Consider the following 12,555-nt stretch of genomic DNA (forward strand, 5'->3'; position numbering starts at 1 on the left):
CCTGTCCTGGGCACTGCAGCATCCCTGCCAGGTTCATGTCCAGACTCTCCAGCAGTTTCTGCAGCAGGATTTGATCCTGGGCATTCAGGAGAATCTTTGCATTGATGACATTGTCCAGCTGGAGGGAGATTTCCAGATTTTTCCTTGCATGGCTTTCACAGCTGGGCTGGGTGAGATGGGGGTGGCAGGGGGTGCCCTGGGAGTTGTCCCTACGTGATGCTCCTCACATTTCCTTATGTCCAGATAACTCCTGAGGCATGCACAGGGACAGTTTTTAAATGCACAGGGGCAGGTTTGTGGGATATTTCCCTGCTGATTTCAGATGCTTGTTTACCCATGGGTGGAAGGGTTGCTTTCTCATCTTGCATTAACTTGATTTTTCCCGTTTGCTTAGTTATTTTCCAGAATGTGATGTGGTGAACTTTGGTTCTTGGTTTATGTTTGCATTTCCTTTAATGCTGATTTTTCTTCTCATGGGATGGCTATGGATCTCTATCCTGTATGGAGGAATTAACCTGAGGTATGTTGATATTCACTATACATATATGTAGTCTGGTTATATTAGCATTATAAAATGCATATTCGTTATGCTTCTCATCCTAATTTTTCTGATATCACTCAGGATCATCTTATGGAAAGTGGGGAAAATTAGAACTAACTCTGGCAGGCCCATCCCATAACAAGTAATCTATTTTTAAAAAGCTGATATAGAATAGGAAGGTTTTAAAGATATCTCATAATTACATATAGTTTATCCAATTGAAATATGTCTCCACAGTATGCATTATATTCATTCAGTTACATATATAATTTTTAAAGGTTGTTTTACTGCCTGACCTTGGCCTATAGAGGGTAAATGGTGGATTTTTAATGACAGAAGCAAAAGCAGGATCTAGGTTTGAAGACCGTGATAAAATCTTAGTTCCCCATGAACGAGACAGGATTCCTTCTTGGGGCAAAAAACCTGGATTTGGAACAGATTACTTCAGAACAGGGCTTAATTTTACAACAAGGTGTTAATCTGTAACTGAGAATAACATGTTTTTCCGGTAAATCTTTGCTGGACACATGCAACCCCTCAGTGTGCACAGCCTAAAGCGATTGCAGCCCTGCTCTGCTGCTCATGTGGAGAACTTTTTCCCCCTCCATGCTCTCACAAGGGATGGTAACAAAATCAGAGTCTTGCTTCCTCCAGGGACCATGCAGAATTCGTGATATTTAGAAAAAGTATTTAATTGTTTTGACTTTAAAATGCAAATGTGGAGAGAGGGGGAAAAGAACAGGTGTCCAAATATTTACATTGTCTCAGACATAGGGAAAAAAAGATCAGTGGGAAAGTTTTAATCCAGAAAATGCCAAAGGCTTGTCCTTGCCTTGCTGGTGGGGTTTCTCAGGGGGCTCTGCGTGCTGCTGTGTGGTGCTTGGCTGTGGGAACTCAGAATGTCTCTCAGACATTTTTAGAGGTTCCAGGCCTTGGTCAGAGGCATTCTAGACCCTGGCAGGCAGCTGGAAACAGCTGAGATTTTGAGTTTGAGCCATGGAATAAATTACCAACTTTGAAGGTGGAACAAGCAGTCACAAAGGGTTAGATAGTATAGTAAAAGTAATTACAAAGTAGAGGGGAATTTTTTTTGGTATTATACAGGGGGGTTTTTACTTTGCACATGGGGGTCAGAAGTTCTAAGATGGAGAAAAGTGGGCTGTTCCTGTTCTTCCTCCTTCTTCTTCCTTACCTCCATGTGCTTGGTGATGTTGGCACTCACAGATTGGTTTAGAGTAGAAAAGCACTTGGTAATATAGGTAGTAGGTATTAGGGAATAATTGTAAACATGTTATACGTAATATATCTTATAAAAGATAGCAGCAGCCCTGGGCGGGGAGAGAGAAGAAGACACCAGACAGTCAGGGTGTCAGGAGTGTGTGCGTCTCTGCCCGGGCTGCTGATCAAACAGCCACAGCCCGAGAACATAATCTGTTAGATAACTAGCAATAAATTGTCTTGAGACCGAACAACAAGAGACTGCAGAGTTTTTCTTTGGGAGCACGGGTTGGAGGAGAGACTTTACCACCACACGAGACCCCAAACCAAACCCGGGGTTCTCACACTTGGCCGGCTCCCATGCTGCTCTCACCATGTGCCGGGGCTTGTGCGGGGCTGAGCCTGGGTCCCGTGTCCTGGCGCAGGCTGGGCACGGCACATCCCAGCCCTGAGGTGAGGGAGAGCCCAAAGCAGAGCTGCTGGGGTGCCCAGGGACGTGGTGCTCCGTGTTTGCTCCGTGTTTGCTCCGTGTTTGCTCTGTGTTTGCTCCGTGTTTGCTCTGGCTCGTCCCCAGCGCGAGGCTGACTCTGTTGGGATGGCTGGGCCGGCGTGGATGCTGCAATTCCCCCGTGGTGAGACACTGCAAAGCTCAAGTGCAGCCCAGGCTCCACGGGAGCCCTGCTTGGGCTGCAGCTGCCTGGGGATGGTGGCTGGATTTCTCTGTGGGCAGCTCCTGGGTGCCTGCAGCACGGCACGGGCAGGTGGGCTTCTCCTGAATCCAAAAGGCATTAAAAGAATGAGGCATGGGCTGGCTGAGGTGTTAATAACACCTCCCAAAACCCAAGAAATTAAAGAGCCAGGAACTTGAATGCAGGAGCTTCTGAATGATCAACCATTCATCTCTACAGAACATCCAGCCACCCTTTGAAACAATAAATGAATTAAGGAAGGGCAGGGACCATGGGGATGGGCAGATGCATCTGATACAGAAATTTGGGATTGCGGTTTTAATCAAGGTCACAGGCAGTGTTAGCAACCAGGTTCAGTGTCATGGAATGTGATGGGAGATGAAGTGCAAGATATGAATATATCATTTGTATGCACATGCTACAAAGGAGCAAACTGTGAGCAGTCAGTGCAGCCAGGCTAAGAGGCTTAGCCAGGAGCACATTAACATTCCTGGCCACTTAGAAATTCCTCACATTTTTTGTTGATCCTCAGCAGCATCCTGGGATCACCCAGGAAATTACAAGTGACTTGAAAAATGAAGGGACAGATTAATTTTCTGTATCACCCTATTCCTAGTCATTCTGCCCAAGTAGGTAACTTGCTTGGAAGGAAGACAAGGAAATCCTGCAATGTTGGGACTTTCATTTGGCAATCACAGCCCATGCTGGAGGAAACAGTTCAGAATATAAATGAGAGGAAACTTCCTCACCTCTGCAGGGTCTCTTGTATGAATGCAGAGACAAAGGATATATATATATATATATAAGCTTTATTATCTTTATCTCAGCAGAGATTTTCATTGTTAGTCTTCATAATCTGAAGGTAACACAAAATGAGTTGCCAGACATGTGCAGCTCTTTGAACCTTGAAGAGCAGGTGCTGGAGAAGGACACTGAGTCCTGCATGTGCTGCATAGGAAATACATTATTTCTTATGTGTCACTTAGGTCAAAGGCATGTAAAAATGCATGTAAAAATATAATTGTGTTTCTTGGCAGGGGCTGGAAAACAAAAAAGTCAAATATAAGAGTGGATGCAGAAGCCCGAGCCAAGGAGGTGATAAAGGAGGACTATCAAAAACTGGGCCCAACAAAGTGAGTTGTAAAGCTGGGATAGAAATGAGACAGCAATTACGTGGGTTTGGAAATATCCTGTTATAAGAGTGGAGGACTGTGGGGAATGGAGCCTTTAAAAGAAAATTATACCTATATTTCTACTTATCTGTTTGTAACCTGCTGAACTTGGCTTTCTGCATGCTCCAGCCCCCTCACCTTTGATTGTGTGAATAATTGCAAATAGCAGCTTGCACTCAAATCTTCTGAAGAAACAACATTCCTGTTACAGAGGGAATTAATGCTGGGTTGATTAAATACTATTTATGATTTTTCTACTCCAGGAACAAACCCAGTTCTGTGTGTGTTAAGTGCTAACCAACACAGACTGGATTTCAAGGGTTTGTGCAAACCTGTCCTGCAAAGCAGGAGGCATTTGCTGGGAAGGCTGATGAATCACATTATGGATATGAATCATATGGGTTATGGATATACTTAAAGAAATATTAAAGCCCGGAGAAAGTATACAGGAAGAAGTCAGATCCATGCCATGGATCAAATTATTTTTTCTGAATAATTCCCTCAACTATGCTAGTCTAGTGAGGAAAGTAAAAGCTGGTACAAACTGTGGATGGAGATTATGTTTTGGAGTAAGGCACCAGCAGAAAGAAACATGAGTTTTAGACTTCTGAGAAATGCCAAAAAAAAAGGGAAGCAGGAAAAACTGAGTATCTCCAGAAATCCAACCCTCCATATGTTCAACCATCCACTGATATTCTGGGCAGCCAACCCTACTGTTGAAACTGTAGGGTTTATCCTTAAATGGTCTGTGTTTCCCCATCTGTAAAATAATATTTTCATACTCAGGGCAATGCTGTGAATATCCAGTGGTGTTTATGTCCTGCTATCGACATTGTAATTATTTCTGTTGTGTGGAACATGGAGTGGTTCTTCAAAGACAGCTCTCTGTGCCTGCGCTGTAAATGAAAGAAATTGGTTTATTTGTTCCATTCAGTACATTATCGAGCAGCCTGCAAAATGTCTCTGAAAGAATCAAAGTCCCACTTTGAGATCTAGGAGTGGGAAAGTCCATTAAGCTGAGCTCTACCAATTTGATTAGCAACCCCATAACTAAAAATCAGCTCAAGCAGCTTCTTCCTAAGGGCTTATGTGCCCTTGCTTGTGCTCAGAGAGATTTTAAATAGAATTTTGAGGCATCATCTTAAACCTTGGTTAAACCTTAACTCCACTAGATACTTAGTGAATGCTATTGCCTTTTACCCTGCTGTTTGTCATGTGTCTAAGGGACAGTGCTTAGAATTTGACCTTGGAGGAATTTGTTCCTCTGTCTCATGTATGATTTGAATCTCAATCATCCTTTTGTATTGCTTGAGCTGCAGTGCCACCATCCTGGAGGGACGTGGTCAGAGGAATGACCATGAGGAGCTGCTTGGCCCTTCCCCTCTGCCACACCAGAGGGTCAGCCTTGCATCCCACTGTTGTGGCATTCCTGATCTCCACCTTGCCTCTACTCAGTGTCTTCCAGTGAGAGAGTATTGCTGGCAAACACCAGGATTTGCAAATAGATTTACAATCTGTCCCAATGTTTCACTGTAGCTGTTTTTAGAAAATCAGCCTCACTTCTCAGCCAAGATGCTGCAGCAGCAGTTGGTACTTGTCCTAGCTTGGATCCACCTTAGCATTTTAACCTCATTGCTTTTCATTCCAGGTTTGCAGAACAGGCAATTTTCTTCTTCTTCTGCATGTTTGCAATCATGCTGTTCTCCAGGGATCCCAAATTCATTCCAGGCTGGGCAAGCTTGTTTGCACCAGGGTAAGACTTTATTTTCCTTCTACTCTGCCATTTTGCAGTAACATTTCCAAGTCATTGACATTCCTGAGTTTCTGATCGTGTTGCTTAACACTATTACTCAGATTTCCTGGAATAAATTAACGGAGCATCAAGTAGCAGAGACAGATTTGCATTTTCTCTCTCCTAAAGGAGATGCATGAAGCTAGTGGGAAGTTGTGATGTGTCTGTTTGAGGCCATCTGTAGCATTTAATATTGGGAATGCTGTTTATAGGTATATTTACAGTGAAATATTGAGTTCTTTAGGCAATCCACTGATTTCATCAGTGGTCTGAAGACTGAAGAGAGATGGCAGGATCTGATTCTGAGTGCTATCTTGTCTGCCAAGTTCGTGTCCCTTGTGACAATCATACCTTGTGAAGATGAATAGATACAGCAGTAAGGGAATGCTACAGCTCTGAGAAGGTGCTGTTATTTCTTAAAAGAAGGAAGCTTCATAATTTGATGGGTTTTTTCAAATAAAATCCTAGTTTGATAAATGTTTTCTTAATATAAAAAAGTGGTTATGGACCCTTTCCTCATCAGTTAATAACTCCTTAAACTTAACATGTGCTTAAATTAAGTTTTTTATTGGATGGAGCATGCCTTTCACCTGAGAGTTTGAGCATTTTGCAAAGAGTTCATATGAATAAGATGGTTTGGCCTCTGTCTCTCTTCCTCCCTGAAACAGGCTCAGGAAACTTGTCCTTATAGCTCTGCAATCAGAAAACCAGAACATCAGCGTGGAGGGGATTAGATCTTGGTTTTTACTTTTGTAGGGCAGCTTTTCTGCGGATTCACAGCCCATGGTAGAAATGTAGCTCGACAGGGAATTATAAAAGAAAAGAACTGTGAACAACAAACATTATTCAAACCTGATGGAAACTTGTAATCTTCTTTGGTAAATCCCCGTTCTCATAAACTTTGTAATTCTACAGGCTTGTGCTTCTTACAAGTGTTTCTGCTGCTTTTGGACAGGTTTATCTCGGATGCGGTGACAGGAATCACCATTGTGATTATACTGTTCTTCTTCCCTTCACAAAAACCTTCCTTCAGGTGGTGGTTTGACTTGAAAGGTGAGTAGGAGACCCCTCCAGGCAGGGACTCTGTGCTGGCAGGGCAGGTTTGGGGCAAGAGGCAATGCTATCCCCCTGTGGAGCTGCAGCAGCACTGTCTGTGTGGAGCAGGGTGGCTTGAAGATGCCATTTGATCCTAGAGAGGCTTTTTTTTTCTTTTTAATCTGAAGAACCAGCCACTGCCCTGCTGCTGGTGGCAGGAATGACTCAGTTGCTCATGAAGCTGTCAGGGTTGATGCCATGGTGGGATGAAGTGACCTGAAATGGGTGTTCATTTACCACAGCAAACCTGGTGGTGGAACAGAGGTTTGGTGTCTGACTTCCCAACAGCTCCTGTCCTTTGAGGGGAACATGGACCTCTGAGAGGGCAGAGCTGGGCTAGTTGTCCATTCTCAGGTACAGGTGCTCTTCCTCAGATTCTAGAATAATTTAGAATTTGAACTCCTAAAACTCAAACTCTCCAGCAGGTTTTGAAGTCTTGGGTCAATCCTCTCGAGGAGCAATGAAATACAAATTTTAATTCACAAACTTCTTGGAATAAGAGATTATCTGAATGGGGAGAAGTACCTAAGGCCTTTGGATGGATGATGGAGAATCGCCTGGGATCTGTGGGAACAAAATAGCAGCTGCTCTGAGTTATGCACATTTGTTGTGTTGTCCATACACAGGAAGATGTTTTATCAGGCCTCCTGTGGATAAAATATGTGCCCTTTTTCAACAGAAAATTTCAGTTCCGTTAGTGCATCCTTCCATAGAACAGAGCTCACTTTATCACGTATTAAGAAATAGCTTTTAGGGGAAATGAGCTTTCTGCTGTAAAACTCACTGGCTGTTGAATAACAAATGGAAAATTAATAACATCTTTTATTCAAGTGGCAGAAAATTTCATCCTTCTATGGACCTCCGTTTATGTCTGTTACAGAGAGAAGATTAACTTAATATTAAATATTAAATCGAGAAAGCCTCAAAGAAAACTTTACTGCTAGAATGTTTTTGGATTTTTATTTTTACATCTGATACTAAGCTCAATGCTCCTTTAGCTGGCTAACTCAAGACACTCCATGTGTGTATTTGATCAGCAGCCCATGGTCAGTGAACTTGAGCCCTGCTGTCAGACTCACGGTGTCGTTCAGACAGGCGATGGCTGATGCTCCTCTTTGGGTGGGTGTTTGACACAGGCCTTTCCTCTTTGCCCAGCACCAAACACAGAGACCCAGCCCTTGCTGACTTGGAGGAAGGCCCAGGAGACGGTGCCCTGGAACATCATCCTGCTGCTTGGAGGAGGCTTTGCCATGGCCAAGGGCTGTGAGGTGAGGCCCACAGCAGATGCCATGTGGCATCATCCTGCCCAGCAGGGTTGGATCTTATCAGGGAGTCACTTGGTGTTCTCATTTGGCTTTGGAAAACTTGTATCAATGGAGTTATCATGTTCAAAGGATGTATTTCTTAACTCCAAGTGACAACAATACACAGCAGACAGCTAAGGGGGCTACAACTCCTTGTAAGCTGCTTGCTGTGAGGCACCCTGAGGACGAGTTCTAGGAGAGGACCAGTTCCCCTGCAGGGATGCAGGAGGATGACTCCTGTTTTTACTCTCCTTTCTGCAGGAGTCTGGCTTGTCTGTGTGGATAGGAGGCCGTCTGCATCCCTTGGAGGGTGTGCCACCTCCTGTGGCTGTCATCCTCATCACGGTTGTCATTGCCTTGTTCACGGAATTTGCCAGCAACACTGCCACTATTATCATCTTTCTGCCTGTCTTGGCAGAGCTGGTAAGGCCATCCCATGGCAAGAGCAGGTCCTCCTCTGCCCCCTCCTTTCCCTGTCCCTCGGGTGGGCAGGTTTGTGTTGGGTCTGTGCTGGGACAGGCACTGGGGGATTTTCCTACTCCTGGGTTTCAGGCTCTTCAAAAACCTTGGAAGAAGCAAGTCCAGTAGCATAATGTGGGCACAGAAGGATAATAATCCTTCAGACTTTGTTGTGAGAGATGTGATCAGTTATTACAGAGTGTGGGATAGGGCTGTGCACAGCACACTGGCTATTTACATCCTTTGGTTCATCTGTTGGCAGCTCAAATCCCCAAGGCTGAATTTCTGTTCCTTTCTGGTTTTCCAGGCCATTCGTCTGAAAGTGAATCCCCTCTATTTAATGATACCAGGAACTATAGGATGCTCCTATGCATTCATGTTGCCAGTCTCAACACCTCCTAACTCAATTGCTTTTTCCTCTGGACATTTGATGGTCAAGGATATGGTAAGTTCCTTTAGATACATAAAATGATGAAGACAATCAGCCTGAGTGTTTAAAGAAGGGTTTTTTTTCTGCATTGTTAGTACTCAATATGTAGTAAAAAGAGAAGACAGAAGTCTGATACTGTTCTCAACAGTATTTGAAGGCACAGTATTTGAAGGCACAGTATTTGAAGGAAGGAACTTGCATGAAGTTGAAATTTGGAGCCACCATGGTTCCAAATGGTGACAAAAGTGGTCTTGAATGTGGTCAGCATTCCCCAGCCCCTTGTCCTGTTTCTCTAGTGTCAACAGCTCAACTTTCATAGGTTTCTGGATGCAGGAAATTTTCCCCAGCTCAGTGAAACAAAGCTTATGAGTAAACTTAGGCTTAGTCCCAGTTCCTGGTCACATTCCTGAGGCAAAACAGATGTTAATGTTTTTGATGGATCAAAGCTTGGTAAGCAGCTGCAGAATGGCCTTTGTGGCTTTAAGCCTGCTTAAAATGTTGCTAATATTAACAGCAATTAAGCCTTCCATTTTTTATTATGTTTGCATTCAAATAGCTTCATGCTTCACATGCTGTAGATGTCCAGCCTAAACTCAACAGCTGTCTTTGTATTTCTTTTGTAGGCAAGAACTGGGTTGCTCATGAATCTTATGGGAGTTCTGCTTCTTAGCTTGGCTATGAACACATGGGCCAAGAGCATCTTCCAGCTGGGGACCTTCCCTGCATGGGCCAACATCCATGCAGAAAATGCCACCTCACTTGTGACAGCTGTAGAAAATGTCACTTTAAGTGCACTAAATAAAATATGAACAAAGCCACCCCCGGGGAAGGACTCACTCACTTAGGACTGGGGCACTGGAATCATCAGAGTTTGCACAGGAGGAAAAACCACGTGGCCACTCACACTGTGTGGGACCTTCTGGTTTAATTTTATTTTTAGAAATTCTGGTCAGTGCCCCAACATCCATTTGTTATTGTCTCTGGAGATCTTTCCCCACCTTTTGCAGGTACAAATCTGACTCTTCCAGAGTCCTTCTGTCACAGGTGGTTGTTAAATGGACAACCTGTAAGCATGGAGCATCTTTGGGTAGATGCCTGTCCCCCCATGAGAGCTGACGAGCTTTGCTGCTCAAGCTTCTGATACCCTACCTCGTTTTGGAAAGCAGCCCTGGCAACAGGGTGGAGGCAACTGGATTATTTATGTGCAACCCAATGTGAGTGAGTGAATCAGAATCTGGCCAGGGAGAAGGCGGCGTGGCCGGGTGCTTCTGGCAGGGTGTGAGGCTGGGGTCTCGTTGCTATCTCATGAGTAATTCTCTCATGGAGGATGAAGACCATTTCTTCACGTTTGTGTGTGAAGGGATGACTCAGGAGATGTGTTGGTAGGACTCAGTGCATTGCTCCATGCTTTGGAAACTGGAAGGCCACAGTTTGTTTCCAAACATGTTCTATGGTTTGAAAACCTGGGACAGCGATTGCTGCCTGGTTCTTTGCACTGAGTACACAGATGGGGGTTTGGGACCAAATGAATTTCTGACGTAACTCTGGACATTGGTGGTGTTTTACCATTGCTAACTGTGGCCAGTCTTAGGCTGTGAGATTTACTCACTCACAAATGACCCGCTGAGTCACAGGTCAGTGGACAAGTTGCATTGGAATATTATTGACATTTCTTAAAAAATAGGCTTTGATTCTTAACGTCTTTTTAAATCAGATTGCTTGGGTTACTTTCAATGAAAGCATTGCAAATTGACTGTGATTTTAATCACCATTTTATCCAATTATTTTTATTTTCTGTAAGAATATAAGATATTAAACTTAAATCGTCAGTCATTGAAATTCATGATTGAATGATAAAAGATCTGATTCCTGTTTTATGGAAGGTGAATGACTGGATCCCTGTGCTGGGACCAGTTTCTCTGACAATGTAAATTGGTGGTGCTGACAAGATGAACTGGCCCAGGGTAGGGATCCAGTGCATCCCCCTGCTCCTGTGCTGCTGATAACCCCCAGGGCCAGGTAGGAGGGCTGGCAGGGAGATGTTCACCAGCTGATGCTGCAGGGGTTACCTTATGGGGGTCACCCTGGGGTGATCTGACAGGTGGGAACTCGAAGGGGTTGATCTGAAATTGCCAAAACCAATTGAATGTGGAACTTTGATCAATCACGCTTTTAAAAAAAAATATCCTTAATGTTCAAACAAAATCCTTAATAATTGTGGAAAACTTAAAATAAAGCACGTTGGTTAGCATGTCACATGGTCCTGTTTGCTCTGTAGTTTGAGGGGAGGAAAACAAAGCCCAAGCCTCCCCTTGCTCCAGCTTCATCCTTGATTTGGGCAGTGGATCTCCAGGAGGAGCAGGAGAGCAGTGTTAAACAGTGGAGCAATGGGAAAACCCCTGGCCCAGCATCTCAGGGCTGCTCTGCTCATGAGCCTTTGAGCATAGCCCAGATCCCTGTCTGCTGGGCTGGGCTGGGTTTGGGCACTGCCATTCTGCTTGGATGCTCCTCGTCATGCCTTAGCAAAGGTGGGCTGAATGGGAAGGGAAAATTGCTCCCTGCAGTTTGCTTTCTCAGCCAGCTGTCCGTGAACAGCACAGGATTGCTGTCCCGGGCCAGGGAACAGGGAACAAACAGGAAACAAACAGGGAACAAACGGGGAACAAACGGGGAACAAACAGGGAACAGGGAACAGGCTGTGCCCGCAGGAAGGAGCCCCGCGGTCCCGCTGCCCTGAGCCGCTGCTGCTGCAGGGATGCTCATCATCCACGGGCACAGAGCTGCTCTGTCCCTGCAGCCTGGAGGACAGGCAGCAAGGGCTCTGGGATCACCCAGTTCCAAAGGGTAACACCCAGTCCTGCTCCCTCTCAGGTGTTGGGGCTGCAGGTTTGTTTATGGTCTCAGCTCTGACTTGGTGCATCCTAGGTGATCGAATCCAGGATGGTTTTCTTTGGCTTGAAAGCAGAGCTGAGTTTGTGTAGTAGTCTCCAAAAAATCCCTTCCAGTATCCTGGCATGCCTGTGGCATTGTCTATCCAGGGACCAGGAAGTATTGCACAAATGCAGCCAGGGCAGGGTTGTGATCTCTGTGCCAACGTGGGAAACTGAGGCAGAGAGGGGACCAGTGATTTACCAAGGTCCACAATGAGGCCTTGGCACACTTGGGAAAGGTGTAAGAAGCACCTGGATCCTAAACCTCTTTAGTCCAAGACGTGTTTGCCAGCTCTGTCTGAAGCCCCTGTGTTTCCCAGGGCTCCCCAGAGGATCTGATTTAAGGCATGTGGACGATAGCATTATCCAATTCTGCTCTTTTATACCCAGGCCTCTGTGAGAGTAAGACTAGTCTGGCATGCTTGAGTTTTAATAATTTTTTTTAAGCTGAGATTTTAAGATTTATTATATCTGGGGTTCAAAGGTGAACAGGCCTGCATGAATATTTTCTGATTCCATTTGCTGCTGCTAGTCGATTTGCCAAAAGCAGCCTTTAATGGCAAGTCAACCCCATTAGTCTTGAAGGGTCTGTGATATGTGTAGAGATATGAAAATTCCCAGGAAAGGGTATTTCAAGTGCTGTAGTAACCTTCTATAACTTTGACTGTGTTATTTCAATGGAACCTTGTTTGCCTATGCACCATTTCTCTAGGAATGTAAAAATCCAACAACCATCACAAAAGCCATTCACATTAGCAGCCTCCTTGTGAATTTTAATTAACAGGAAATGCCACTCATTGAAATTCGACATCCAGAATATCTCTGCTTTACTCCTTTGATGTTCCCCATCAAGTCCTGGACTAACATCCATATGTTCTCCTGAGACATTTGGAAGAAAATAATGTTAGTTTATTTATAGTAGAAA

General features: G+C 44.5%; 1 protein-coding gene across 2 annotated transcripts in view; it reads left to right on the plus strand.

Annotated features, from left to right (window-relative positions):
- The window catches only part of SLC13A3 (solute carrier family 13 member 3), a 28,540-nt gene extending 17,589 nt beyond the window's left edge, over window positions 1-10,951 (plus strand). For both annotated transcript variants that reach the window (XM_077787016.1, XM_021540917.3), the window contains exons 6-13: window positions 395-520; window positions 3,486-3,581; window positions 5,269-5,373; window positions 6,368-6,465; window positions 7,663-7,775; window positions 8,073-8,234; window positions 8,578-8,715; window positions 9,324-10,951. In XM_077787016.1, coding sequence (XP_077643142.1) covers window positions 395-520; window positions 3,486-3,581; window positions 5,269-5,373; window positions 6,368-6,465; window positions 7,663-7,775; window positions 8,073-8,234; window positions 8,578-8,715; window positions 9,324-9,509 — 1,024 coding nt within the window. In that variant the 3' untranslated portion in view covers window positions 9,510-10,951. The remainder of the gene's footprint in view (window positions 1-394; window positions 521-3,485; window positions 3,582-5,268; window positions 5,374-6,367; window positions 6,466-7,662; window positions 7,776-8,072; window positions 8,235-8,577; window positions 8,716-9,323) is intronic.
- Window positions 10,952-12,555: the final 1,604 nt, after the last annotated feature.

This window comes from Lonchura striata, chromosome 17 (assembly GCF_046129695.1).
Source record: "Lonchura striata isolate bLonStr1 chromosome 17, bLonStr1.mat, whole genome shotgun sequence".
Taxonomy (NCBI): domain Eukaryota; kingdom Metazoa; phylum Chordata; class Aves; order Passeriformes; family Estrildidae; genus Lonchura; species Lonchura striata.